Source organism: Onychomys torridus, chromosome 1 (genome assembly GCF_903995425.1).
Source record: "Onychomys torridus chromosome 1, mOncTor1.1, whole genome shotgun sequence".
Taxonomy (NCBI): domain Eukaryota; kingdom Metazoa; phylum Chordata; class Mammalia; order Rodentia; family Cricetidae; genus Onychomys; species Onychomys torridus.
Window position 1 is genome coordinate 85,185,814 of NC_050443.1, and position 26,771 is coordinate 85,212,584.

Consider the following 26,771-nt stretch of genomic DNA (forward strand, 5'->3'; position numbering starts at 1 on the left):
TTTTTAATCTATAAAGCTTTAGGATAGATAAGAATTCCTTCATGAAATGCTTCTCCAGTTGCTACTAATGAACATTTTTATTTAATATCAAATCTAACTCTTACTCTTGCTTTTACTGAGGTTAACTATTCTTCATCCCTTTGAAATAGAGATAAACCCCATATTATTTCTTGTACCCTTCCCATGGTTGTTCAAGTATCATCCAAGATTGACCTAAATAACAGAAGGATGTGATGTGTGCTTGTGCTTGTGTGTGTGTATGTGTATGTGTTTATGTGTTGTCTTTCTCTTTTTTGTCCCCTTTTATGACTTCTTTATTTATGTCATTCATTTACTATTTCCACATTTATGCCCAAATAATTCTTAACTGCTTGCCCATTCCATATTAGAATTAGAACTTCTGTCTTATGTTCACTGGATTGATTTATTTTTAAGTAACTGCATTTCTATGGCTTGGTGGTGTTGCTGTATTTTATCTCCCCTCTGTGTGGTACTGGGGAATAAGACCTCAAGAATATGCTATTTACTAAGGAGATACCCAAGTAAAACTGAAAGAGATATTCAAACTAACAATGTAAAATTCACAATATAGAACACATACAATATATCATTAGGAGTTATTTCATTATTATGTCCATTTAGTAGATTAATAATAGTAGGTTTTCCCTAGGGCCCATGACCTATGTAGGTCCAGGTTCTTGGATATTTTAGCAGTATCAGATATGGGTTCTAATTCATGGTGTGGGCCTCAAATCTAACTTTTTTCTTTTCTTTTTTAATTTATTTTATAATTTAATTTAATTTTACAAATCAGCCATGGATTCCCAGTCTTCCCTCCTCCAGCACCCCCCAACCATCGCACTCTGCCCAGCCCACTCCCCATTCCCATCTCCTCCAGGACATTCAGCTCCCCTGGGTATTCAGCTCAGCCTGGTAGATTCAATTGAGACAGGTCCAGTCCCCTCCTCCCTTCCCCCAGGCTGAGCAAAGTGTCCCTGTATAGGCTCTGGGTTCTAAACAGCCAGCTCATGTACTAAGGACTGGTGCCAGTCCCATTGCCTGGGAGCCTCACAAACCATTCAAGTTAATGAACTGTCTTGCTTATCCAGATTATGGAGCCTGATCCAGCTGGGGGCTCCTTAGCTATTGGTTAATAGTTCATGTGTTTCCACTAGTTTGGCTATTTGTCCCTGTGCTTTTTCAATCTGGTCTCAACAATTCTTAATCATACAATCACTCCTCTTTCTCTACAATTGGATTCCTAGAGCTCCACCTGGGGCGTGGCCATGGATCTCTGTATCTTCTTCCCTCGGTCATTGGATGAGAGTTCTAGCATGACAGTTAGGGTGTTTGGACATCCTATCATCAGACTAGGTCAGTTCAGGCACCCTCTCAACCATTGCCAGTAGTCTATAGTGGAGGTATCTTTGTGGATTTCTAGGGACCTCTCTTTGCTTCTTCCTATTCCCATTGGGTCTTCATTTATCATTGTCTCTTTTTCCTTGTTCTCCCTTTCTGTTCTTGATCCTGCTGGGATCTCCTGCTCCCCTAAGCTCTCTTTCCTTTGACCCTTGCCCTTCATTACACCAATTCACGTCCAGTTTGTACATGTAGATCTCATACATTTCTCTGTCATTGGGCGATCCCTGTGTCTTTCTTAGGATCCTGTTTTCTAGGTAGCCTCCCTAGAGTTGTGAGTAGCAGTCTAGTCATCCTTTGTTTTACACCTAGTATCTTCCTATGAGTGAGTACATACCATGTTTGTCTTTCTTAGTCTGGGTTGCCTCACTCAGGATGATTTTTTTCTAGATCCACCATTTGCCTGCAAACCTCAGGATGTCATTGTTTTTCTCTGCTGAGTAGTACTCCATTGTGAATATGTACCACATTCAGTTGAAGGGCATCTAGGTTGTTTCCAGGTTCTGGCTATTACAAACAATGCTGATATGAACAAAGCTGAGCATGTGCCTTTGTGGTATGATTGAGCATTCCTTGGGAATATGTCCAAGAGTGGTATAGATGGGTCTTGGGGGAGATTGATTTCCAATTTTCCAAGAAAGCAATATATTGATTTTCAAAGTGGCTATACAAGCTTGCATTCTTACCTACAGTGGTGGAGAGTTCCCCTTGCTCCACATGCTCTCCAGCATAAGCTGTCTTCAGTGTTTTTGACCTTAGCCATTCTGACAAGTGTAAAGTGATATCTCAGAATCATTTTGATTTGCATTTCCCTGATGATTAGGTATGTTGAGCAATTCCTTAAATGTCTTTCAGCCATTTAAGCTTCCTCTGTTGAGAATTCTCTGTTTAGTTCTATAGCCTAATTCCTATTTAGAGTATTGGGCATTTTGATGTCTAATTTCTTGAGTTCTTTATGTATTCTGGATATATAACCCCTCTGTCAGATGTGGGGTTGGTGAAGATCTTTTCCCATTCTGTAGGCTGTTGCTTTGTTTGTTGACCATGTCCTTTGCTCTACAAAAGCTACTCAGTTTCAACAGGTCCCATTGATTGATTGTTTCTCTCAGTGTCTGTGCTATGGGTGTTATATTTAGGAAGTGATCTCCTATGCCAATGCATTCAAGACTAATTCCTACTTTCTCTTCTATCAGGATCAGAGTAACTGCATTTATGTTGAGGTCTTTGATCCACTTGGACTTAAGTTTTCTGCACAGTGATAGATATGGATCTATTTGCAGCCTTCTACACGTTGACATCCAGTTATGCCAGCACCATTTGTTGAAAATGCTTTCTTTTTTCCATTGTACATTTTTGGCTTCTTTGTCAAAAATTATATGTTCATAGGTGTGAGGGTTAATGTCAGGGTCTTCAATTTGATTCCATTGATCCACATGTCAGTTTTTATGCGAGTATCATGCTGTTTTTATTACTGTAGCTCTATAGTAGAGCTTGAGGTCAGGGATTGTGATGCCTTCAAAGGTTGTTTTATTGAACAGGATTCTTTTGGCTATCCTTGGTTTTTTGCTTTCCAGGTCTGTGAAGAATTGTGTTGGTAATTTGATGGGGATTGCATTGAATCTGTAGATTGCTTTTAGTAAGATTGCCATATTTACTATGTTAATCCTGCCTATCCATGAGCATGGAAGATCTTTCCATTTTCTGACATCTTCTTCAATTTCTTTTTTCAGGGACTTAAAGTTCTTGTCATATAGGTCCTTCACTTGCTTAGACTTACCCCAAGGTATTTTCTACCATTTATGCATATTGTAAATGGTGATGTATCTCTGATTTCCTTCTCAGCCTATTTGTCTATTGTATATAGGAGAGCTACTGATTTTTTTTTAGTTGATCTTGAATCCTGCTATGTTGCTGAAGGTGTTTATTAGCTGTATCAGTTCCTTGGTTGAATTTTTGGGGTCACTCATGTATACTATCATGTCATCTGCAAATAGGGAAAGCTTGAATTCTTCCTTTCCAATTTGTATCCACTTAATCTCCTTATGTTGTCTTATTGCTATGGCTAGAACTTCAAGTACTATGTTGAATAAGTATGGGGAGAGGGGACAGCCTTGCCTTGTTCCTGATTTTAGTGGAATCACTTTGAGTTTCTCTCCATTTAATTTGATGTTGGCTGTTGGCTTGCTGTAAATTGCCTTTATTATGTTTAGGTATGTTCCCTGTATTCCTGATCAATCTAGGACCTTTATCATGAAGGGATGTTGGATTTTGTCAAATGCCTTTTCACCATCTAGTGAGAGGATCATGTGTTTTTTTTTCTTTCAGTTTGTTTATATGGTGTATGACATTGATGGACTTTCGTATGATGAACCACCCTTGCATCCCTGGGAGGAATCAGTTCCTGGTGGATAATTGTTTTCATGTGTACTTGAAGTCTGTTTGCCAGTATTTTATTGAGTATTTTTGCAACAATGTTCATGAGGGAGATCTGTTTGTAGTTCTCTTTCTTTGTTGCATCTTTGTTTGGCTTGGGAATCAGGGTAATTGTAGCCTCATAGTAGGAGTTGGGTAATATTCCTTCTGTTTCTATTGTATGGAACAATTTAAAGAGTATTGGTATTAAGTCTTCTTTGAAGATCTGGTAGAATTCTGTATTGAAACCATCTGGTCCTGGGCTTTTTTTGGTTGGGAGACTTTTAATGACTGATTCTATTTCCTTAGGGGTTATTGGACTATTTAAATGGTTTATCTGGTCTTGATTTAACTTAGGTATGTGGTACCTATCCAGAAAATTATCCATTTCTTTTAGATTTTCCAGTTTTGTGAAGTAGAAGTTTTTGAAGTATGACCTGATGATTTCCTCAGTGTTAGCTGTTATTTCTTGCTATTCATTTCTGATTTTGTTAATTTGTATGTTCTCTCTCTCTTTTGGTTAGTTGGGATAAGGGCTTGTCTATCTTATTGATTTTCTCAAAGAACCAACTCTTTCTTTCATTAATTTTTTTGTATTGTTCACTTTGTTTCTATTTTATTGATTTCAGCTCTCATTTTGATAATTTCTTGGTGTCCATTCTTCCTGGCAGACTTTGCTTCTTTTTGTTCTAGACCTTTCAGGTGTGCTGTTAAGTCACTAGTGTGAGATTTCTCCAACTTCTTTCTGTGGGCATTTAGTGCCATGAATTTCCCTCTTAGCACTGCTTTCATAGTGTCCCATAAGTTGGGGTATATGGTGTATCCATTTTCGTTGATCTCTAGGAAGTCTTTAATTTCTTTCTTTATTTCTTCCTTAACCCATTGATTATTAAATTGAGCATTATTCAGTTTCCATGAGATTGTAGGTTTTCTGTAGTTTTTATTGTTGTTGAAATCTAACTTTAAACCATGGTGGTCTGATAGAACACAGGAGGTTATTCCAGTTGTTTTGTATCTGTTGAGATTTGCATTGTGGCCAAGTAGGTAGTCGATTTTAGAGAAGGTTCCATGGGGTGCTGAGAAGAAGGTATATTCTTTTTTGTTAAGGATGAAATGTTCTGTAGATATCAATTAAGTCCATTTGAGTCATAACATCAGTTAAGTCCTTTATTTCTCTATTAAGTTTTGATTTGTGATAGCTGTCCAGTGGTGAAAGTGGGGTATTGAAGTCTCCCACTATTAATGTGTGGGGTTTTATATGTGATTTAAGCTTTAGTAATGTTTCTTTTACATATGTGGGTGCCTTTGTGTTTGGGGCATAAATGTTCAGAATTGAAACTTCATCTTGGTTGATCTTTCCTGTGATGAGTATGTTCTGTCCTTCTTGATCTCTTTTGTTTGATTTTAGTTTCAAGTCTATTTTGCTGGATATTAGGATGGCTACACCCTCTTGCTTCTTAAGACCATTTGAATGAAAAGTCTTTTTTCAGCCTTTTATTCTTAGGTAGTAACTATCTTTGAATTTGAGGTGTGTTTCTTGTATGCAGCAGAAAGATGGGTCCTGTTTTTGTATCCATTCTGTTAGTCTGTGTCTTTTTATAGGTGAATTAAGTCCACTGATATTAAGGGATATTAATGACCAGTGATTGTTCATTCCTGTTTTTTTGTTGTTGTTGTTGTTGTTGTTTGTTTTTTTGTTTTGTTTTGTTTTGTTTTTTGGTGGTAGTGTGTGTGTACTTCTCTTCTTTGGGGTTTACTGCTGTGGTATTATCTATTGCCTGTGATTTCATGGGTGTATCTGCCTTTCTTAGGTTGGAATTTTCCTTCTAGTGCTTCCTGTAGGGCTGGGTTTGTGGATAAGTATTGTTTAAATCTGATTTTGTCTTGGAAGGTCTTGTTCACTCCATCTATGATGATTGAAAGTTTTGCTGGGTATATTATTCTAGGCTGGCATCCATGGTCTCTTAGCATCTGCATTACATCTGTCCAGGTCCTTCTAGCTTTCAAAGTCTCCATTGAGAAACCGGATGTTTTTCTGATGGATTTGCCTTTAAAGTCACTTGGCCTTTTTTCTTTGCTGCCCTTAATATTCTTTCTTTATTCTGTATATTTAGTTGTTTAATTATTATGTGGCGAGGGGACTTTGTGGGGGTCTAGTCTGTTTGGTGTTCTATAGGCTTCTTGTATCTTCATAGGCATTTCCTTCTTTAAGTTGGGAATGTTTTCTTTTATGATCTTGTTAAGTACATTTTCTGTGCCTTTGAGTTGGTATCCTTCTCCTTCCTCTATCTGTTTATTCATAGGTTTGGTCTTTTCATGGTGTCCCAAATTTCTCGGACATTTTGGATCATGACTTTGTTGGCTTTAGTGTTTTCTTTGACTGATGAATCTATTTTTTCTACTGTATCTTCAGCACCAGAGATCTTCTCTTCCACTCTTGCATTCTGTTGGTTATACTTGCATCTGAAGTTCATGTTCATTTACTCAGATTTTCTATATCCAGCATTTCCTCTGCTTATGTCTTCTTCATTTTTTCTATTTCCCTTTTCAGTTCTTGGACTGTTTCCCTCATCTGTTTCATTGCTTTTTCATGATTTTCTTTTAGGGATTTGTTTTCTCCTGCTTTATTTGTCTTTTCCTCTAGTTTTTTATATCATTCTTCCCATTTTTTTGACTTTTCATACTCTTTATTGATTTCCTCCACATTTTTCTTTGTTTTTTCCATTTCATTTTTTATTTCTTCTTTAAAAGCTTCTAGCATCTTTATGATGTTGTTCTTAAGGTTGCTTTCTTCTGCTTCTTCCATTTTGTGATGTTCAGGTCTTGCTGTTGGAGGAGCTATGTTGGTGAAATTATTAAGGCCATTCCATGTAGTTAAAAGGGAGATTTATTTTGTGGCATAACTTACAAGTGAAGGAATAGGTAGATTGCAGGGGCTGGGAAATGTGTGTCGCAATCTGGAGGTGTTCTCTGGAGAACTCTGCTCGGTCTATCTCCATTGTCCAGGGTCCAAGGGAGCCCCCCACCTCCAGATCCCGGGTCTTCAGCATCCTCTCTTAGCACCACCTTGTAGGCATGACAGTTACTGAAGCCTCAAAGGGGGTTGGAATTTCCAGGTCAAATTTGGAATGGCTACCCACTACATGGCTAGATTCTGCTCTTTATTTTGTTGCATGTACTTCTGCCTTGAAGTCTGCCCATCTCCTCGTGGATTCATTCTTGGTCTTATCAGCACTTTTGGTCCAGTCAGAGCTGACAGATTTGGCATTTCAGGAAGCCTCTCTTGGTCCAATGAGAGGTGGCAGATTCTGCTTCTCAGAAAGCCACTCTTGGTCTACTGACAGCTCTTTGTCCAATGAGAGCTCTCTCTTTCCCTGGGCCAGGTTGGAGCTCTGTGGGCCAGATGGGAGCTCTCTGGGTCATATGGGAGCTCTCTGGAAGAGATGGGAGCTGGGGGATGGTCACCAAGTCTCAAGTGGCAGGGGTCTCAAGTGGATGGATGTTGGGGCAGGGTGTGTAGATTGTAGGGTCCACTGGGGATTCTCTGGTCCAGATAGGAGCTCCAGGCCAAATGGGAGCTAGGGGCTGGTCTCTAAGTCTCAGGAAGTGGCAGGGGTCTTGGGCATATGCGTGTGGGGTTAGGTTGTGTAGATTGGAGGGTCTGCCGTAAGGGGAACCTTCCCAAGTAGGCCCGCCAGATGGCTAGAAACTGGGGCCAATTTGGGCATGTCTTCCCCTGGAACGGCTGGTGCTCAGGGATGGGACCTAGGGGCAGGCCTCCCTAGGTATGACCCCAGACACTCACCTCTGGTCCAGATGGGAGCTCTGAGCTGGATCCAAATCTAACTTTTAAAAGTGGCTGGTTATTGCCATCACATTTATGCCACTACCACACCCAGTTTTTTGTTTTGTTTCTGTTTTTATTTGGGGGGGGGGGGTTGTAACTTATAATGATGATTGCTTTTCTACTCTCGCAGCATCCACTGTACCTTGCAACAACATGAATGCTAGTCACTAGAAAAGAATCTGCTAATTGGACACCAGCTTGATTTCTCCATGTTTAATGGCATAAGTAAGTGGTGACTTCAGCAGGAAGTTCTTAACATTAAGTTGTGGAAGGTAACCAGAAGCACTGGAAATAGCCTGTAATGTTTGGGGAAGTCCATTTGGACCTTTGTCCCATGACCTGATGAGACACAAACCATTTCTGGTACCAGGGGTTTCATATGGCAGCTTAGTACATCTATTTGGGGTATTGCTTCCCCCCATTATATAGTAATTCCATTTAAATTTCTTTTTAATATGTACCTGTTTTAGGAAACTTCTATAGTAGGAGGGTTCCATATGACTTTTCAACTTGCCTTTTGTATTAGTTGTGACTCCCCTTGTTCCATCTTTTACCTTGCCCTTCCATTCTCTTCCACATTCTATCTTTCCAGTCAGTTTCACCTTTATCTCTTTATAGTACTAAATTCTGTTTCCTCTTCCTTTGAAGATTCTCTTTTCCCCTGCTTCCTTACTAGCTCCTCACTCTTACAGTTATTCTAAATAAAACATACATATCTAAACCTTAAAAAGTAATATACACATAAAAGAGAAAACATGCAATGTTTGTCTTCCTAGGTCTGAGTTACCTCACTTGGGATGGTTGTTCTAGCTCCATCTTATATGTTCATAACTTTTTCTTAGTAGCTGGATAATACTCCATTGTTTAAATGTATCACATTTTCATCATATATTGATCAGTAGATAAACATCTAGGCTGAATTTCTGACTACTGTGAATAGAATAGCAATGATAATGTATGAGCAAGTATCTCTGTAGTAAGATGTAGACTATTTTGGATATGTGGCTGAGATTAGTATATTTGGATATTGTGGTGGATCAATTTTCAGTTTTTTGAGGAACCTCCACACTGATTTCCATAGTGGCTAACCAGTGTGTATTCCCAGCAGCAATGAGAAAGTGTTCCCTTTACTCCCCACCATCCGATGTCATTTGTTTGTGTTAATCTTGGCCACTCTGAAAGTGATGAAATAAAATCTCAAAGTAGTTTTAGTTTGCATTCCCCTAATTGCTAAGGGTATTGAACATTTTTTAAATATGAATATATCCATACATCAGTGAATTGCTTGACCCTCATCAGAGAACCTCCTTCTCAGAGAACCTTCTTCTTGCAGTAGATACTAGTTAACACAGAGACCTACAACTAGACAATGTGCAAAGAGTATGAGATTTTGGAGCACTCAGACCTCAATAATATGTCTTTATCAAAACTTTCCCCTCAAGGCTCAGGATATATGCAGAAGAGGAGGCAGAAATATTTTAAGAGCCAGACATGGTGAATTACTCAAAGGAAATAATATCTTCATTATTTCTGTTTTGCATATGAATTTATAGAGCCTGTGACAGGAAGCACAAAACCTGCACAAGTTCAAGTCAGATAAAAATCTCAGAGAAGAGGAACTGGGCACAAAGTCCCATCCTTAACCAAGAAGTTATTTGCAATTAATAGCTACTTGGAGAGAGAAAAATCAGTTTTCTCCAAAAGTGTGTTACTGGGTATATTAACCATGCACCAATGAAGAGCCCATGCTCAGGAGTAGTTGGTCAACATAAAAAGGACTCCATGCTTTTCTTGTGTGATCTTTTGGTTTGGTTTCGTTATAGTTCGTGTTTTAGGTTTTTGTTTCCTTGTTTTGATATTTGTGGGGGTTGTTTGTTGAGAGACAGACACACAGACAGACAGGAAAGAGAGACTGAGAGGAGGGAGAGAGAGATTCATGAGGCTATCTATATCATTTCTTTCTCTACTGAGACATGCTGTTTCTAACAAGCAACCAGGCACCCATTATACATTATGTTATGAGAACTCTGGTCTCCTTTAAAAGTTCAAGTGTCCTGCTAAGGCCAAAACAGTTTGCCAGGCTTCATCCTCTGACATTATCTTCATTTCCTATCAGTATTCCCGTGAATTACCCAATCTTCAGATGCTTCATAATTGGAAAAGAGTTAGATTCTGTACCATTGAACTCAAGGGTCTTCTCACCCAGCTGTCTTATTTTTAGCTTTATTTCTAGTCTCTTAAATTTACAACATTCCTGTAATTCTATCACTTCTTATTCTGCTAATATGCTCTCAATTCAATTTCAGAAATTTATATTATTTGGATTAAAATCAATACCACAAATATAACATCAGTTTTCATGTCTATTTCCCAAGCTTTATAAAAGTGCTTGCAATATAAAATATGTCTTCTAAATGTAACTGCAAAATGCATGTCCAAATGAGACAAGTTAACTTCATTGCCAGAGATATAGTCCCCTATTTGTGAAATATTATTTTTCCTTTGAATTTTTTGACAGATACTAAGTACTTATTTTGTTTAATTTCCATATTAACTATATGAATTAGAAAGGAACTATTTCCTGTTTGTTCTTCCTCCCTTTCTTCTTCTGTAAGACCCCCCCTTGCTCCCTTCCTTCTAAATTCTCCCTTCCTCCATTTGCAAATCAAAACTTCCCTTTCTCTCTTTTTTTTCTTTTCCTTCAGTTCACTTTCCTTTCCTGGGTTTATTAAGACCCCTTTCTTTTAAATGATCAATGGGATGAAACAGATAAAAACATGAAAAATGAGAAGAAAATGTGAAAGAAGGACATAAAATAAGAAAAATCTTGGAAAAAAATCCTTCCCTCCACATCTCTGCCATGCTCAGCACAGTCACATTGCCATCTCAGAAAATGTTATCTTGAAGTCATTCTCCTGAGATTCCCTTCGACATTCTTGTTTCTCAGGCTGTAAATGATGGGATTCAGCATGATGGGGCATTGCTGAAAAGAACATCAAAATTATTTTATTCTTTTCATTCTTTATCTTGGAGTTTGGTCTCAGGTAAACAAATATTGCTGAGCCATAGAAGAGGACAACAACAACAAGATGGGAACCACAGGTGGAGAAGACTTTGAGCCTCCCCTCCCCAGACTGCATGTGGATCTCAGTGGAGATGATGTTCCAGTAGGAGATGAGGATGAGGGAGACAGGTGCTAGGAGGATTATCACCCCCATTGCAAAGATGGCCATTTCTGTGCTGTAAGTGTCTGCTGAAGCCAGCTTCAGGAGGGCAGGAGGTTCACAGAAAAAGTGGTTAATGACATTGTTTCCTTGGTAAGGGAGACGCAGTGTGAATGTAGTATCTACCAGGGACACAAATGCACCACTGGCCCAGGACCCTGCAGCCAGCTGGACACATACCCAGTGTGCCATGATGGTGGAGTAGTGCACAGTCTTTCAGACAGCCAAGTATCAGTCATATGACATTAGTATCATGACTAACTATGTGAAGCATCCAACAAAAGAAATGGTCTTTTTCTGCACCAGGAAGTGGATGAGCACTTGGGGAACTGTGGTGGTAGAAAAGCAGAGATCAGCAAAGGACAGATTTCTAAGGAAAAAGTACATGGGAGTGTGGAGTCTGGGGTCTGTGTGAATGAGGATGATGATGAGCAGATTTCCCAGTACAGTGAGCAGGTAAATGAGGAGAAAGAGGAAGAAGAGCAGGATTTGAGTCTATGGGTCCTGTGAGAGGCCCAGGAAGATGAATTTTGTCACAGACATTCTTTTCTCCTCACCCATGAATCATTATTTGTCTCTGTAGATAAGCATCAAGAAAATAAGCAGGTAAACCAGTTTTTTCAGAGCATCTGAACAACTTAGGTATTTTATTCATACTCCCCAATTTTGGGCTATATATTTACATCTGAGTTTTATTGTGCTGAGTATCTTGACAGTTGAAGTTTATTTGAAACTTTCTCTTCTTAGCTCTTGTAATAGCACCAGTAAGAAAGAATCATTCTCAGTATGTGCAACCATTGGACAGATGACTCACACTTCTCAAAACCCACAGTGTTGCTTGAAGTCTCCATGTCCTTTTACTTGGGGTTCTAGGTAAGCAATTTGGTGTAAACCAGTTTACATTTCTATGCAGCATTTATGAAGGCTCAATTTTTCATAGTTACAAGAAAATCCTAATAAAATATTCTGGGAAAAAATTAAAATTGTAGCAATGTCTATGATTCTTTCTTTTGACCAGCACACTATCCTTTATTTTTACTTTGAAGAGAGTACTGAAGAATATTAAAAATAGCTACATCTTCTAAAGTTTTATTCAGTAATATGTTTTGCTGTGTATTCATCATCTCTTTCTGCACAAAACCTTTAACAAAAATAGCACAAGCTTAATGTAATTGGTACATCTAACTTCCAGTCATTAACAGTTTCTTTTCCTTTCACTTTTTAAAATCAATGTTGGTCTTCAAAATATTTTATAAACTTTATTGTTAAAAACTTACAAATGAAAATCATCTCACACAAAATATACCAGAACAAAAAATCTATACATCAAATGAACTTCTAAACCACTAGAAAGACCATGAGTTATGAGAGAGGATATAAAGTTAATTCTTTAGTCATAGCTTTGTCAAGTATTTTTCAATATTGGTCATATGTAAAACATGTCCAATAGTGAAAATAAAAAGACCAGTGTGAAGTTCCACTGTTTCAAAATGCTGTTCAGATTCTCTTTAGGGCCACATAAGACTATTATTATTACCAGTTGAAAGATGAAAAAAGAAATTAGAGGAATCATTAATCTGGCTTCTCTAATGCCAATTATTCTGTATCTTACACTTTTGAATGAACAAAGTACAGTTGAGAGGTAACACAACCAAGTCATGGCAGCAGAATTCCTGTATTTGAAGACAGGTGTTTGAAATCAACTAAGCTAACAGAAAGTCAAAAAAAAAAAAAAAAAAAAAAAAACATATAGTTAAATAGAGTTGAAAAATCCTATAAGGCACTATTAAACAAATATTTGTGTGTGAGTGTAATACCTAAAAAAGAGAACAGGAAAAACACAGGAGTCAAATTTAATGAAGTCATATCTGAAAATTTTCCACGTCTTGACGGAGATATGGACATCTAGATCCATAAAGCTCACAGAATGCCAATTGGCTCAACTATGAAGAGATCTTCTCTGAATACATGTATAATCAGGCTGTCAAAAGCCAAAGCAAGAGGGAGAATCAATCCAATGAGCATAAGAGACAAACATCATCACAAAAAATGTAATCCCCATGAGACTACAGCAGCAAGCCATGGAATTAGTTTAGCAATCTGGGACTCTACTTGTTTTGGGCTACGCGTATATCCCTCCTTTAATAATGCATATAGCCAGAGTCCATTGCCTGCATTTACTACACACACACACACACACACACACACACACACACACACACCAAACAATGCTCCTTGAAGCATGGTAACAGCCTAAGACCACCATCTACATTAAGTTGCACAAACACCACTCTCTGAACAATGAATTGTTACTCCTCTTTTTTTATTATTATTATATTTGTGTTTTAATTTTACACATCAGCCATGGGTTCCCCTGCCCTCCCCCCCTCCCGTGCCCACCCCCACCTTCCCTTCATCCCTTCCCCTCCATTCCCATCTCCTCCAGGGCCAAGACTCCACTAGGGATTTATTTATACCTGGTGGATTCAGTACAGGCAGGTCCAGTCCCCTCCTTCCAGGCTGACCAAAGTGTCCCTGTATAAGTCCAAGGCTCCAAACAGCCAGCTCATGCACTAAGGACAGGTCCTGGTCCCACAGCCTGGATGCCTCCCAAACAGCCCAGGTGGAGCTCCAGGTGTCCAGTTGTCGAGAAAGAGGAGGGACTGTAAGAGCGTGAATTGTTGAGCCCAAGATTGGAGAAAGCACAGGGACAAATAGCCAAACGAATGGAAGCACATGAATTATGAACCAAAGGCTGTGGTGCCCCCAGCTGGATCAGGCCCTCTGGATAAGTGAGACAATTGAATAGTTACTCCTCTTTTTAATGACCATCAAACACAGACTCTAGCCAGTAGTAACATTCATGTACAAGTAACTGGAAACAGGGCTCATCCAGGCTGAGCTGATTTGGGGTGCATGAGCAATAAGGCAAACTGTATTCTACAAGTGAACTTTAATGGGAAAAAGAACATATAGAAAGACTGGTTAACACATATAAAAATATAATTACACAACTGGAGCAAGTTGTGTGTTTCTGTAGTGCAGTTAGGGGACTACAGCTAATAATTAGTCATATATTTCAAAACATCTAAAAACAATAGGATTTTGAATTTTCCTCAAAAAATATAATGACAAAGATTTGAGGTGATGGATGTATTAATTACCTTTGATGGTAAAAAAAAAAAATTGATGATTTTATATGTGTATCAAAGCATTTTACTGCATCTGATCAATATGTATCTTTCAAGTAAAAATCTAAGATAGGTGTAGAGAACCATATGTACTAAGATATAAAATGTTAAAATTTATATATATATATATATATATATATATATATATATATATATATATATATATATATATATATTGAGACAGGGTTTCTCTGTGTAGCTTTGTGCCTTTCCTGGAACTCGCTTTGGAGACCAGGCTGGCTTCAAACTCACAGAGATCTGCCTGCCTCTGCCTCCCGAGTGCTGGGATTAAAGGCATGTGCCACCACCACCCGGCAAAATTTTGTATTTTTAATTGCCTTTATTTGATATAATTATACGATAAGCAGACTTATTTGACCAACATATACAGAATTTAAACAGACTTTAGTATAAATGCAAACTTAATATATATATGCAGTAATCATTTAATTTAAAAAAAAAATTACATATTCTATGAAATGACATAGTCTACATATTTGTCTGCCTTTGGTCTATCTATTTATTCATTTATTCATGCGGCTTTGATAGTAAAAGTCTTCCCTAAATATTTACCAAAACTGAAGAATAAGGAGAAATTTAAGAAAGGCTAATGACTTTGACAGTTAAAATTTACATGGTGGGGTGGTAGGAGGGAAGACAGGGGAATCTATGGTTGATATATAAAATGAATAGAAAATCTATTAATAAAAAATATTTACATTTCTCTAAATGGTATCTTTCTGTATTTCTATAACAGTAGATGCTACTGCTAAAAATAAAAATAGAGAAAATGTATCTTGGAAAATGCATTTAAAATTGAATGGATGTTTTTATTATTCCCAAGCTATAACTATTCTTAAAATTAGTAATAAAATATATGGTTCATTAGAAAACTATGCAAATTATCTAAGTCCCCACTGACAAGAATTAGGTAAGACTCACCAAAGAGCAAGGAACAAAGACACTCATGTTTAAACAAGTAGATAGCTGATTTTGCCTTTTAGAGAAAAGTTACATTGCCTTAACCTGAAGATCTGATGAAGTAGAAAGATGACTGAAACTGTGGAGATTGACAGGTTCTTTGTCCTTGCTGGGGAGATGTGATGCCTCCTCCTCTAGGCTTACAGTCTGTGTGGTTTCCAGGGGTAGAAGGGGCAGGTGCTTCCCACCACGGGTCAGTCGAAGTAAGTCTGTGTGACCTTTCAGATGAAAATCACTTCTGTAAACAAACACTTATTCCTGCCAGGGTTTCCTGGGCTGGGACTCCCTAGGCCCAGGCAGGGCCAGATAATATCCAGACTACTGTGGATATGAGTTTAGAACTCCTGTCTACCCTTGTGGGGCTTTCCTGGTTAGGCTGCTACTCCATAGCTGTGAAACAGTAGTTTATTTCTACCTCTCAGTTCCCAATAGCACCCAACATAACAAAGGAATGTAATCAAAGTTAGGTGAATTAATAAACAGATGCATGTTTCAGGAATTGTGAAGTCCATCCAGTCTCTTTGATTTCCTCCCCAAGGGCCCAGAAGAGACACTACTAATGGAGGGAGTAATCTGTGGTGTTGGTTTTAGTGGTGCTCTTACCCTATGATTAAAAGTCATGGAACACCACAAACCCCCTAACAAGAGTTTATTGAGACAAGGAGAAAGGGATAGAAGTGTTCAGGCCTGCTGAAAGGACACATGAAGGAAGAGGGAAGGGGACATGGGAATCTGCCTTTTAAGGACACACCTCCCCACCAGCACCCCCACCCCCATCCCCCACGCCCACACATGCGCACACGGGACTCTACACATGCGCATAGTCACGTGATCATGCCGTACATGACCACGCAGCACATGGGTTATGTAGGACTTACCACCTGGAAATGACCAGGCAGAAATGACTAATGATTGGGCATGCGCAATCATGGGGGTGTCCCTGGAATTCTTATCATGAGGGAAAATAATCTAAGTACACGTGCTCTTTTGTCTGCCTACTTTATTACTCTGAGATTAAATTCTATTTACACAGATTCAATTCTATTCTTATATTTAACTCCTCTCTATCCCTTCTCCTCCTGTCTTCTCATAACTCTAACCCTTTTCTGTCTCTGTCCTTATCTTCAACCTCGTTCTCCATCTTGCTTCTGTTGTACCTGTTTCAAGAAACCCCCAGAGACCACCAACGAGCCAGTTTCCGATGTAAGCACATAAGGGTCCTTTTACTCAGGTTCAATCTGAGCCACTGCATGGCAGATGGAAGGAAATGTGGCAGCGACCACAAGCCCAGGTGTAGAGTTTTTATAGGGAAACACCACAAGCCAGGAACTGGCAACTTGGGATTGGGTAGAAGGGATATGGGGCAAGGTGATTTTTTTTTTTTTTTTTTAAATTATTGGTCTAGACTTTGGGCATGAAACTACTTTTGAAACCATTGGGTTAGACTTTTGGTGGGGAACCACAACCTGCTGAACAGGATTATCTGGATTTCTCAGAAGGATTACCTAGATATCTTCAAGGGTCATAAACTGCAGACAGGATGTTTGCAGGAGGATACTGCTCTGTATCTGTTCAGTTGTCATGGCATATTCCTGAGGTCATTTCTGGAACTGAGTTCAGCAGGTGGTCTGAGATGGTGGCCCTTTCCCTAAGATGGAGCCTGTAAGGTCAAGTCTAGACCTTCACACTTCTTTCCCCCCTGTCCCCAGGAACCTGTCTCTCCCTACCAGCAGCCTCAGCTTACAATAAAATGCAAAGCTTCTAAGACCCCTATAAGAGCCAAGATAACCAGCTTCATTTGCGACCCAAAAGGGGAATGATTAGAGGAGTTGAGTCAAATAAGGCCTGGAATAAGTCAGAAAGGGAATTTAAGTGCTCCAAAATATATTCTTAGAAGTGGTTAGGTGAAACATCATAAATGTGCTCAAACTACAATCTTACAGGTGGTTAGGTAAATGAGTCTATAGGTCAATAAAATAAAACTGCCTCTATTTTCCCATATACTGGCAGGTGGGGTAACTTTGTTTGGAGCTAGGAAATCTGTTTCAAAGCTACATTGCTCTTGATACATATATATATCTATATAAAGATATTTATATATATAAAACTTTTGTTCTGAGTCAATTGCTCTAGAATGCCATTTGGGTTGTGAGAGAAAGGAAGGTCTGAGCTCATTTGCACAAGAAACAAAGCTATGCCTAGGATGCTAGAGAAGAATTTCAGTTAAATGCATTATTAGAAGTCCTTGAAAGCAAACATAGCACACAAGAAAATTATTGCAGGAACTGGTGAATATATATACAAAAGCTAAAATATCACCAAGAATTCTTAAGCCATGGCTTGACCTTGGGAAAAGTTCTTGACCTTTTGTCATAGTAGCTGAATTCCATTACATTTTCCAGTGGCTTGCAACATGAATGACGACATACAACACTCTCACATACTCATTGTGAATGAGAAAAGAGGCTGTAGGCTGCTGAGACCTGGAATGCTGGCTTGAGAGTGGAAAGGTCTTGACTGAGAAACTCCCAGAACAAGGACAGGGCTGCACATCTGTGCAAACATATCTTCAGACTCATACAGCTTCTGTGGAGTTCCCAGTTTCCATTTGTGTCTCCAAGTCAGTAGGTTCAGGTTGTACCTGGTCCTGCTAGCATACTTTGAATACCCAAACATAAGTGGCTAAGAAGAACAAGAAAGGAACCCCTAAAAAAATATGGTCTGGTATAGCAAGAGACAGAAGAAATGCTGGGAATACTTTTAGATCTATGAGGCACTGGGTATCCACAGTCTTTATAGACATTATAGTAGCTTCAGTCAATAGCCTAAGCAGCTCCAGAACACCTATGGAATACAGTTCCTAAAGAATACCTATTCTCCTTAGAAGTCTGATGGGAAAGAGAGGTAGAGAGCCAAACAAATTCCTCCTCCATGAACCGAATCAACATCAGGCTCCTTGGAAAGAATAACTCCCCATCAACATTTTACCTACTCTGACCTGCTGGAGCCCTGGCAGATGTCAGTTCAGCACAGTGAACCCAGTAGTGGAAAAGGAGTGACAGATGAAGAAAGGTGCAGTTGCTTCTGCCTTGACATTCTTAGCCTACCAGGCTACCTTCATTTCTGTTTCCGAAATAAGTGGAGGCTAGGACATCAAATGGGATGTGTGTCTTACTCCAGCCTAACCCAATGAATACTCCTGAAGAGACATTTCATAGTCTTCTAAGAAACCAGCAGCCGGAGTCTGAAGGAGATTCCTCCAGGAAGTCTTCAAACCTGAGGTCCCTGAGGGCTGTTCTAATAAGAGCACTCCCTGAAGTAGTTAGTGCTGTTACCTTTTTCAACCGTTCAACAGTAAGAAATCCCATAGGCATTAAGAAAATAATGATCTGTAACTGAGTATACAGCTCAGTGTTAGCACACTTGCCTAGCATGTTTATGACCCTTGGTTCAATCCCTAGCACCAACAATGATAAAAATAATTATCTGAAACAGAATTACTGGAAACTCCTCTGAAGCCAAATATTTTAATGAGGGGGCCTCAGATTACCCTATGGACTCTTGAGGTTCCCAAGCCATTGTTTCAATGTTCAAATTAAATGTTTCAGTTCTGAAGAAAGTGTGAAGTATGATTGATAGAAGAGCAGCTGTCCCTTAGAATCTGTAGGTAATTTGTGGATACCAAAATCATTGGACAGTAAAAACCCTCCTAACAATTAACTGGTATTTACATATAACCTATACACAGCCTGTCATATATTTTCAATTATCTGCAGATTAGCTATGATGCCTAAAATGTCTTCAGAAGCACATTCCAGACCTTGTTACAAGCTCTCATTCTATAACCTAGAATTTACAGTTTTCCTACTCTAGCCTCCCAAGTGCCAGAAAAATACTTTTTATCAAAATATGCATTACTTTGTATTCACAACTAATTGCATCCTTGGATGCAGACTCTTCAAAGAGCTGACTTATTGTTCATCATCTGTATCATATTCCTTAAGCTAATGATACCAGAAAATTTAAAACCCTTTTCTGTGTTTATACTCAAAACACTCTGCTTATGGGATCTGGAGAGATGGTTTGGTGGTTAAGGACACTAGCTGCTCTTCTAGAGGACCCAAGTTTGATTCCTAGAACCCACTTGGTGGCTTACAACTGTCTGTAACTCTAGTTCCAGGGTATCTGATGCTCTCATTTGGTCTCTGAGAGCACTAGGAACACTCATGGTGTACAGACATACATGTAGACAAAATATGCACACACATAAAATAAAGAGAAATATTTTTATAAAACTAAAGAAACCACTCTAGTTTTCTAATTAAAAAATATATCATAGAAAAATGGAAACACACATATATGTATGTGTGCATATGTACACTAGCTTACCATATAGCAGATTCTGTTGTATTATTTTCATAAAAGGAAGTCTACTACTCCAAAATAATAACAAGAATTGACAGACAGCCTCAGGCTACAAAGCCTCTGTACAAATGCAGAGACAGTGGCATGAGGAGACACAGGATGAGAGGAAAGCTGTTTACCCTCAAGATCTGAACATGGTTTGCTCTGATAACATATGCATTTCAGAAGAGGTTGCCTCAGTGACTATGGCTTCCTATGTACTATGTGTTCATCTGGCTGATGCTACACAGTAACTGATAGTCTAAGGTCTAATTGGAGCTTGGCAATGTCATTTAAACATTACCATCAGTCTCTGATTTTCTTAGCCTGCTAACTTCTCTAATTTTCGATTCATGGTCAGTTACACAGTTTTTATAAACAATATGATTCACAAACATGTCTTCATTCCAGCTTTGTGATGTGATTACTATAAGAGTTTTTAAATATGTCTAGTTACAGACAAGTAGCGAACAGTTTGTGAAAGGTGCTAGCCCTGGTGTCACATTGATTAGCACTGTGCCATACCTTTGGTTTTTAACACACAAGCAGACATGTAAGATGAACTTGAGGAAGTGTTATGCCCCAGTTCTGATATCCCAGATTTTTTCCAATATCACCTTGAATTGAGAACCCAGACAACTTCTCAGTCATAAAACAAAGTAACGAGCACATCATTCCCAGTCTTTGGAAAGCTGAACACATGGCTTTTTATTTTATATTCTTGTGCCTGGGTGTGACTGCACTTTGAAATAGAGCTAGCAAAGCACTACAGTTTAACCCTCATTGTGTTACATATCATATATTTCAGATAATCTGACCACTGTGGGACAATCATTACCATTTTTTACATTTCTAAATGTATCATGTGACAAAATTGAAGGTTGGGAAGCTCAGGATTGGCATACTGCTCTTTACTAGAATTTGGGGGTAGAAATGTTACACATTGAATTCAATGCAAGTTTGTCTGCAAGGAAATTTACAAGTTTATATTGCATAATTCTCTTCCTCATGTTCCTTATCTAAAGTTTTTTATAGAGTCATTCTTATCTCAAAGCTATTTCATAGTTTTGGCTTTCCCTAACAGTGATAGTCATTATAAAAACCAACTGTCACCATCTGTCACTCCCCACACACAGGGACCTCATGTGAGAGCAATGACCAGAGAATTTGGACGGGAACCAGTGTGTCTCCAGAATATATGTGTATCTTTACTTTTTACCCATCCTCGTATTCACCATTAACATTTCTTTTTACATCCCTAGTAATGCCCTTGATAGAAAAGAGGGCAGAAACCCGAGTGCTGAAAGTGTTGCTATCATTAGGGAGCTATTGGAGACATGAGTCAGAATACTTAAATCAAGAAAGAGCTAATAAAAATTAAACCTATAAGAACATTTTCAAATACCTGCTTAGATGTTTTGTAAAGGGTGCTATGTGGAGTGATTGCATAGTGCTTCTCCTTGATTCTGAATGAAGGGAAGGTAACAATTCAGATGTTTAGGCAAAAGTTATCCAATAACTCCTACAAATATCCTTCAAATTTCTAAAAAGTTGATAAAATCATTGCTTATTAAATGCTGAAAAGTAAGATGTTAGGTAAGCATTCAAATGCTTTCAGAAGGTTCTATTGTTTACTTGAACTACAACAAGAAAATGAGGCTATTTTTTTGTTTGAGAATTTCATATAACACATTCTGTAAAATCTATTCATTCCCTCCTCTCTGATTCCTTCCATACTCTCCCACAATTTTTTTTCTTTCAAACTTCATGTTCTCTCTTTTCTTTAAAATATTTTTTAAAAGCAATAATGAACAATAGTGAGTCTGCTTAGTGTTGCCTTTTCTGCATGGGTGTAGGAGCACCTACTAGGCATGGGCAGCCTTTCAGAGACCACATCTCTAAAGATTTATTCTCCTGCCCCCGGGAGCCATCAATTGCCAATAGTTTCTAAGCAAGGAATGGAGTCCTGAAATCCCTGTCCCCATCCATGACAGGATTTTGACTGGCTTGATCTTGTGCATACAGTCCCAGACAATGTAGATTCATGTGTACAATTTTTATGTATAGCAAACAGTTTCCTTACAGATATCCACCACCCCTAGCTCTTACAAACTTTTTGCCCCCTCTTCTACAATGGTCCCTGAGCATTGTGGGATGGTATATGAATAAATGTTCCATTTGTAGTAAACACTCCATAGTCAGATAAGTTCATTTGAAACATTTTCCCATATATTGCATTTAATAATTTTAGTTATAAATTGTTATAAGACCCACTCATCCTAAATTCACTCATAATACTTTAGAAATATCAGTATAAAATACATTTTAATTCTTGTGCTTTAGATATATTGTCAAGTTACATTTTAATAGATTTATATTTTCAGGTTCTTAACTATGAGGAGCCAGACCGATCCAAGACTTTCTCAGAGACCATGATGGAAGGACAAAGGGAACTTTAGTTCTGTGTCCTTGTCCAGGGGAAGAATAGGCAAGGCCAGTCTGAGGCTGGAACCAGTGTCTCAGAGTAGTCAAGGTTGTGGCTCTTGGGGACCCAACTCTTCCTGCTGGCTGTTATCACTTCTAAGGTAGCTGCTTCTGAGGTGTCCTGTGGTTTCTTTGCCAACATTGTCTGACTTAGCTTTCTGTTGACCTTGGACATTTTTCACTTTGGGCATTTTTGCCTATACAAGTACAACATTGTATACAAGATACTGTACTTCTTTTTTATTTCATTCTGTTTTTTCTTCTTTTATTAAAACTAGAACCTTTTCTCATACATTATATTCTGATTACAGTTTCCCTTCCCTCTACTCCTCCCAGTTCCTCCCCACTTACCCTCCTATCCAGATCTACTCCTTTTTGCCTCTCCTTAGGAAAAAAGACTGCTAAGAGGTAACCACAAAACATGACAAAATAAAGTACAAGATAAAAGAAAAACTATCATATCAAAGTTGGACAAGGCAAACCAACACAAGGAAAAAGAGCCCAAGAGAAGGCACAAGAATCAGAGACCCTCTTGTTCACACACTCAGTAGTTCCATAAAAGTATTAGGCTGAACTATATTATGTACACAGATGATGTCGTGTAGACCCATGGAGTCCCTGTGCTTGCTGCTTCAGTCTCTGTGAGTTTATATGAGTCTCGCTCAGTTGATTCAGAGGGCCTTGTTCTCCTGGTGACCGCCATCCCTTCTGTCTCTTACATTCTTTCCACCTCTTCTTTAACTGAGTTCCCTGAGCTCTGAGTGGAGGTATTTGATAGCAACATCTCATTTAGGGTTGTGTGTTCCATGGTCTCTTTTTCTGCATGCTCTAGGAGGAAGCTTCTCTGATGATGGCTTGGCTGAGCAAAGCACTGAACTGTTAGTATAGCAGAATAGCATTAGGAATCATTTTATCATTACTTTTTTTAAAGACCAGTAGTATTTTATTTTAACCTAGATCTCTGGGCTATCTAGTTTCTGGATCTTGGTCACCAAAGCAGTATCAAGTAGGGTTCCAGCTCATGGAGTGTGCCTTAAGTTAACAGACATTAGTTGATTACCACCCCCCCAAGCATTGTGCCACTTTGCTCTAACATATTTTGCAAGCAGGATGATCTTGTAGTTCTTAATAAATTTGCTTGGCATAGTCATCAGCTTATGTAAGACTTCCTGGTTTCCTAGCTATTGCTTTTGTCTTCTTTGTTTCTTGTCTTCTCTATTTCTCATCCCTATCCACTCATTAACACCTTTATTCCTGCTGGTTTGGGTCACTTAACTTCAACTTCCCTGAAATTTACAGTTAGAGATTTTTCCAGTGTCTAGTGAAAGAACTCTGACTTTCCTCAGTAGTCCTCTATCTTCCTTCAGATTCACATTAGTCCATGACGTCTAAAAATGTTGCACATCCCATGTACGCAAATCAGTTATCACACACATTTATTGTCCATGCAGAATCACTCTACACACAATGCACATATCATCCAGGATATTAACACTTGAAATAAACTCCTTTGGATATGAGTGACATTCTGTGAACATTCAGTCTGGAATATCCAGAAGTCAATATGGCAAACTTGAATTTCATTAGCCCCCTTTTGGTTTTCCCTCTCCCACCTTATTCTTTGCCAATAATCACTTTGTTTTTAAGAGAATATAACAAAATAAGAGAGAAATTCCATTTATAAAGAGCTTCTAAGAAAACAAAGTGCTTTTGTACACTTCTCACTTAGTGAAAACAAATGTGGAGAGGGTGGTCCTAAAGTGAGTGGCAATGTTATTTCATGAGAATAATCCCCACAGAGGGTCTCCATGGTAGAAATGTGGACAAGATATAGGTAAGACAGGTATATGAAAGCCTGAGAAAAGAAGCTCAGAAGGTAGAATGCTTCTGCACCATCAAAGTAATTCCAGAAGAAATGGAAGACTACAGAAGGAAATATGAATATCACTTTGCACTGGGCTCCTGAGTACTTTGATTATGGACTTACACCATCAACACCCAGTTATAGAAGTAGTTTGGATATCTGTGGATTTAAACTATATTCTCTAAAGATGGTTATGGATAATGATAGGATAATATGAGTTTGGCAAGTAGCTATGGAGTTTAGAGGAAAAAGAAATATCCCTGGGTGGAAAGAGGTTGGTTCATGAAAGGTGCAGTTTATAGAATTTTCTTATTATTTTAAATTTATTTTATTTTATTTGTTTAATGTTAGTGGGCAAATTGTCACAAATTAAGTGAGCTACACATTTGAATAATAATCTTGGACAAGGCTGCAGAAATAAACACTCCTTGGTAAATATGAGTGAACTTTACTCTCAGATTAGTGATAGTTCACAATGAAACATATTTAAACTGTTCATGAACTTCAGAATGACCTATGCCCCTGATTATCTCCTATATTCTTTTATCTTAACTCTCTTTTAAGTACTTTTCTTAATGCCTCCTTCACATCCTTGTTCCTTAGGCTATAAATGAATGGGTTCATCATGGATGTTACAACTGAGTAGAAGACTGAGATTACCTTATCCCCTTGATTCATTTTCTTTGAGTTTGGCTGCATGTAAGTAAATATTGTTGAGCCATAGAAGAAGATAACAACAATAAAATGGGAACTGCAGGTGGAGAAGACCTTGAGCCTCCCCTGACCTGACTGCATTTGAACCACAGTGTAGATAATATTCCAGTAGGAGAAAAGGATGAGAGAAACAGGACCAAGGAGAATTACTACACCCATTGCAAAAATGACCATCTCAGCTGTGTAGGTTTCTTCTGAAGCCAGCTTCAAGAGTGCAGGAGGCTCACAAAAGTAATGATTGATGAGATTTGGTCCCTGGTATGGCAAGCATAAAGTAAATGTAGTATCTATTACAGACACAAATATTCCACTAGCCCAGGATCCTACAACTAGCAGAACACAAGCCCTATGTGTCATGATGGTGGAGTAGTGCAAGGGCTTGCACACAGCTATGTAGCGGTCATAAGACATGACTGCGAGAAGAGAGCTTTCTGTACACCCCATTATGAGGAAAAAAAACATCTGCATTGAGCACCCAGCAAATGAAATGGTCTTTCTTACAACTAGAAAATTGACTAGCATCTTGGGAATGATAGTTGTAGAGAAACAGAGATCATTCAATGACAGGTTTTTGAGAAAGAAGTACATTGGTGTATGAAGTCGAGCGTCAACATGAATGAGGAGTATGATGAGCAGATTTCCAAACACAGTGATCAGGTAGATGATGAGAAAAACCACGAACAGCAAGATCTGAGTCTGATGGTCTGAAGAAAGGCCCAGCAAGATGAACTCAGTCAGATAAGTGTGGTTTTCTTTTCCCATGGATGTGTACTCTCATAAATTAACTTACATGGAGCAATCAAATGTTGACTATGATGGTTAAATCCAGAAAGCAAAATGTCATGGGAAGAAAAAATGTGAGGTTAAAAAAGCATTTAAGTAAACATTTAAGATGCTGGATTTAATACTTATTGCATCCTTATATTGCTCATAAAGCCAGTTGATTGATAGGTACATTGAAACCAGAACTATCCATGCCTTCCTGGTACTCCTTAATGACAGAATGCTATCATCTATGGGGCCACTGTTCAACAGTTGTGTGGATAACATGAGCAAATATCTTCAGAGCAATTACATGTTGTTATTCTGATATGAAAAATTATGTGTTGTGATAAACATCAATACCATAGATAGAGGGTACAAATATATTAGATGACTTTAAAAACAATAAAGAATCTTCCCTTTGATGAAAAGCTATTAGGGTTACTTTCTAGTTCACTGATCACAGAGAATATTTTATCCTTGATTTAATCAAATATAGATATACAGGATCATCTCCATTTTCTTTTCATAGAATTTTCTATCATCTTCTCCAGTAAGTAAGAGAAATTACAAAGTTATAACCCTGTTATAGTGTCGAAACAAATGGAAAAGCTATGACCAGTCTTGGGCAGTAGCACATATGATAGGGCCTTTTATGAGTCCAGAGGCAATCATGGGAATTATCTGAAAGGACAATGTCTTATGGGATCAATTAGTACTTAGCCTCATTTGTGCTGCAGTTGGACAGACTGTGCAATAGACTGGATGTGTGCACCGGCAGGAAATCAGGCATTTGTGTAGTGTTTGGTAGCCAGGCTGGATGCACAGTTACAACTACAATTTGGTGTATATCTGTAAAAAATTAATGATGTGATGGCTGGATACAAGATGAAGGATAAATGACCAGAAAGGGGTATAAAAAGTAAATGGTGGAACATGAAGCTTGAATGTTCCTAGGAATGGTTAAAGCACCCATGCTCTTTAGAGTGGAAGTGGTGTCAGAAAAGACAGTCAGTCCTGCTGAGCAGAACATGTTAAGACAGGAAAAGTCAGAGACTGCAAGCATATTTGCGTTTACACATATGACCCTTTGTTCAGGTATACAGTAGGAGAAATGTGAACAGAATCATCAATCTGAACCACTGGTTATAATTTGCTAAGTGTATCTTGAGTCAAGACCACAGAGGTAAGCTTCAGCTAAAGAATTGCCATCAAGACTGGATCTGAACTGGGTCTAGTCTAATCTATGAAAGGGTGCAATGGATAAGCAAGATCTTATCAGAAACCACATTACAGAGACCAATATAAGTAAGGAAGATCTTGCCTCTCACTTTAGTTTGAGATGACAGGAGGATTAGTGACAAAGTCAGCGCCATCAATAATCAAAATTATCTCTTGTTATATTCTCTTGAAACTGTCATTTACAATATTTCCAATGGTAATGACATATTGTTAGTGGATTGCCTTTG

The 26,771-nt window shown here is 38.4% G+C and overlaps 1 protein-coding gene and 1 pseudogene across 1 annotated transcript; both read right to left on the reverse strand.

The window, feature by feature from the left end:
- Positions 1 to 10,574: 10,574 nt before the first annotated feature.
- Positions 10,575 to 11,463, reverse strand: LOC118573907 (annotated as a pseudogene).
- A 12,906-nt stretch (positions 11,464 to 24,369) lies between these two features.
- On the reverse strand, positions 24,370 to 25,308 carry LOC118573845 (olfactory receptor 2D3-like). The gene has a single exon (XM_036174302.1). It carries the CDS (start codon positions 25,300 to 25,302, stop codon positions 24,370 to 24,372), a length of 933 nt encoding a protein of 310 aa, XP_036030195.1. The 5' UTR covers positions 25,303 to 25,308.
- Positions 25,309 to 26,771: the final 1,463 nt, after the last annotated feature.

Bases quoted from the DNA above. Each gene is read 5' to 3' on its own strand.
- LOC118573845 (XM_036174302.1), bottom strand. From the start codon at position 25,302: ATGGGAAAAGAAAACCACACTTATCTGACTGAGTTCATCTTGCTGGGC.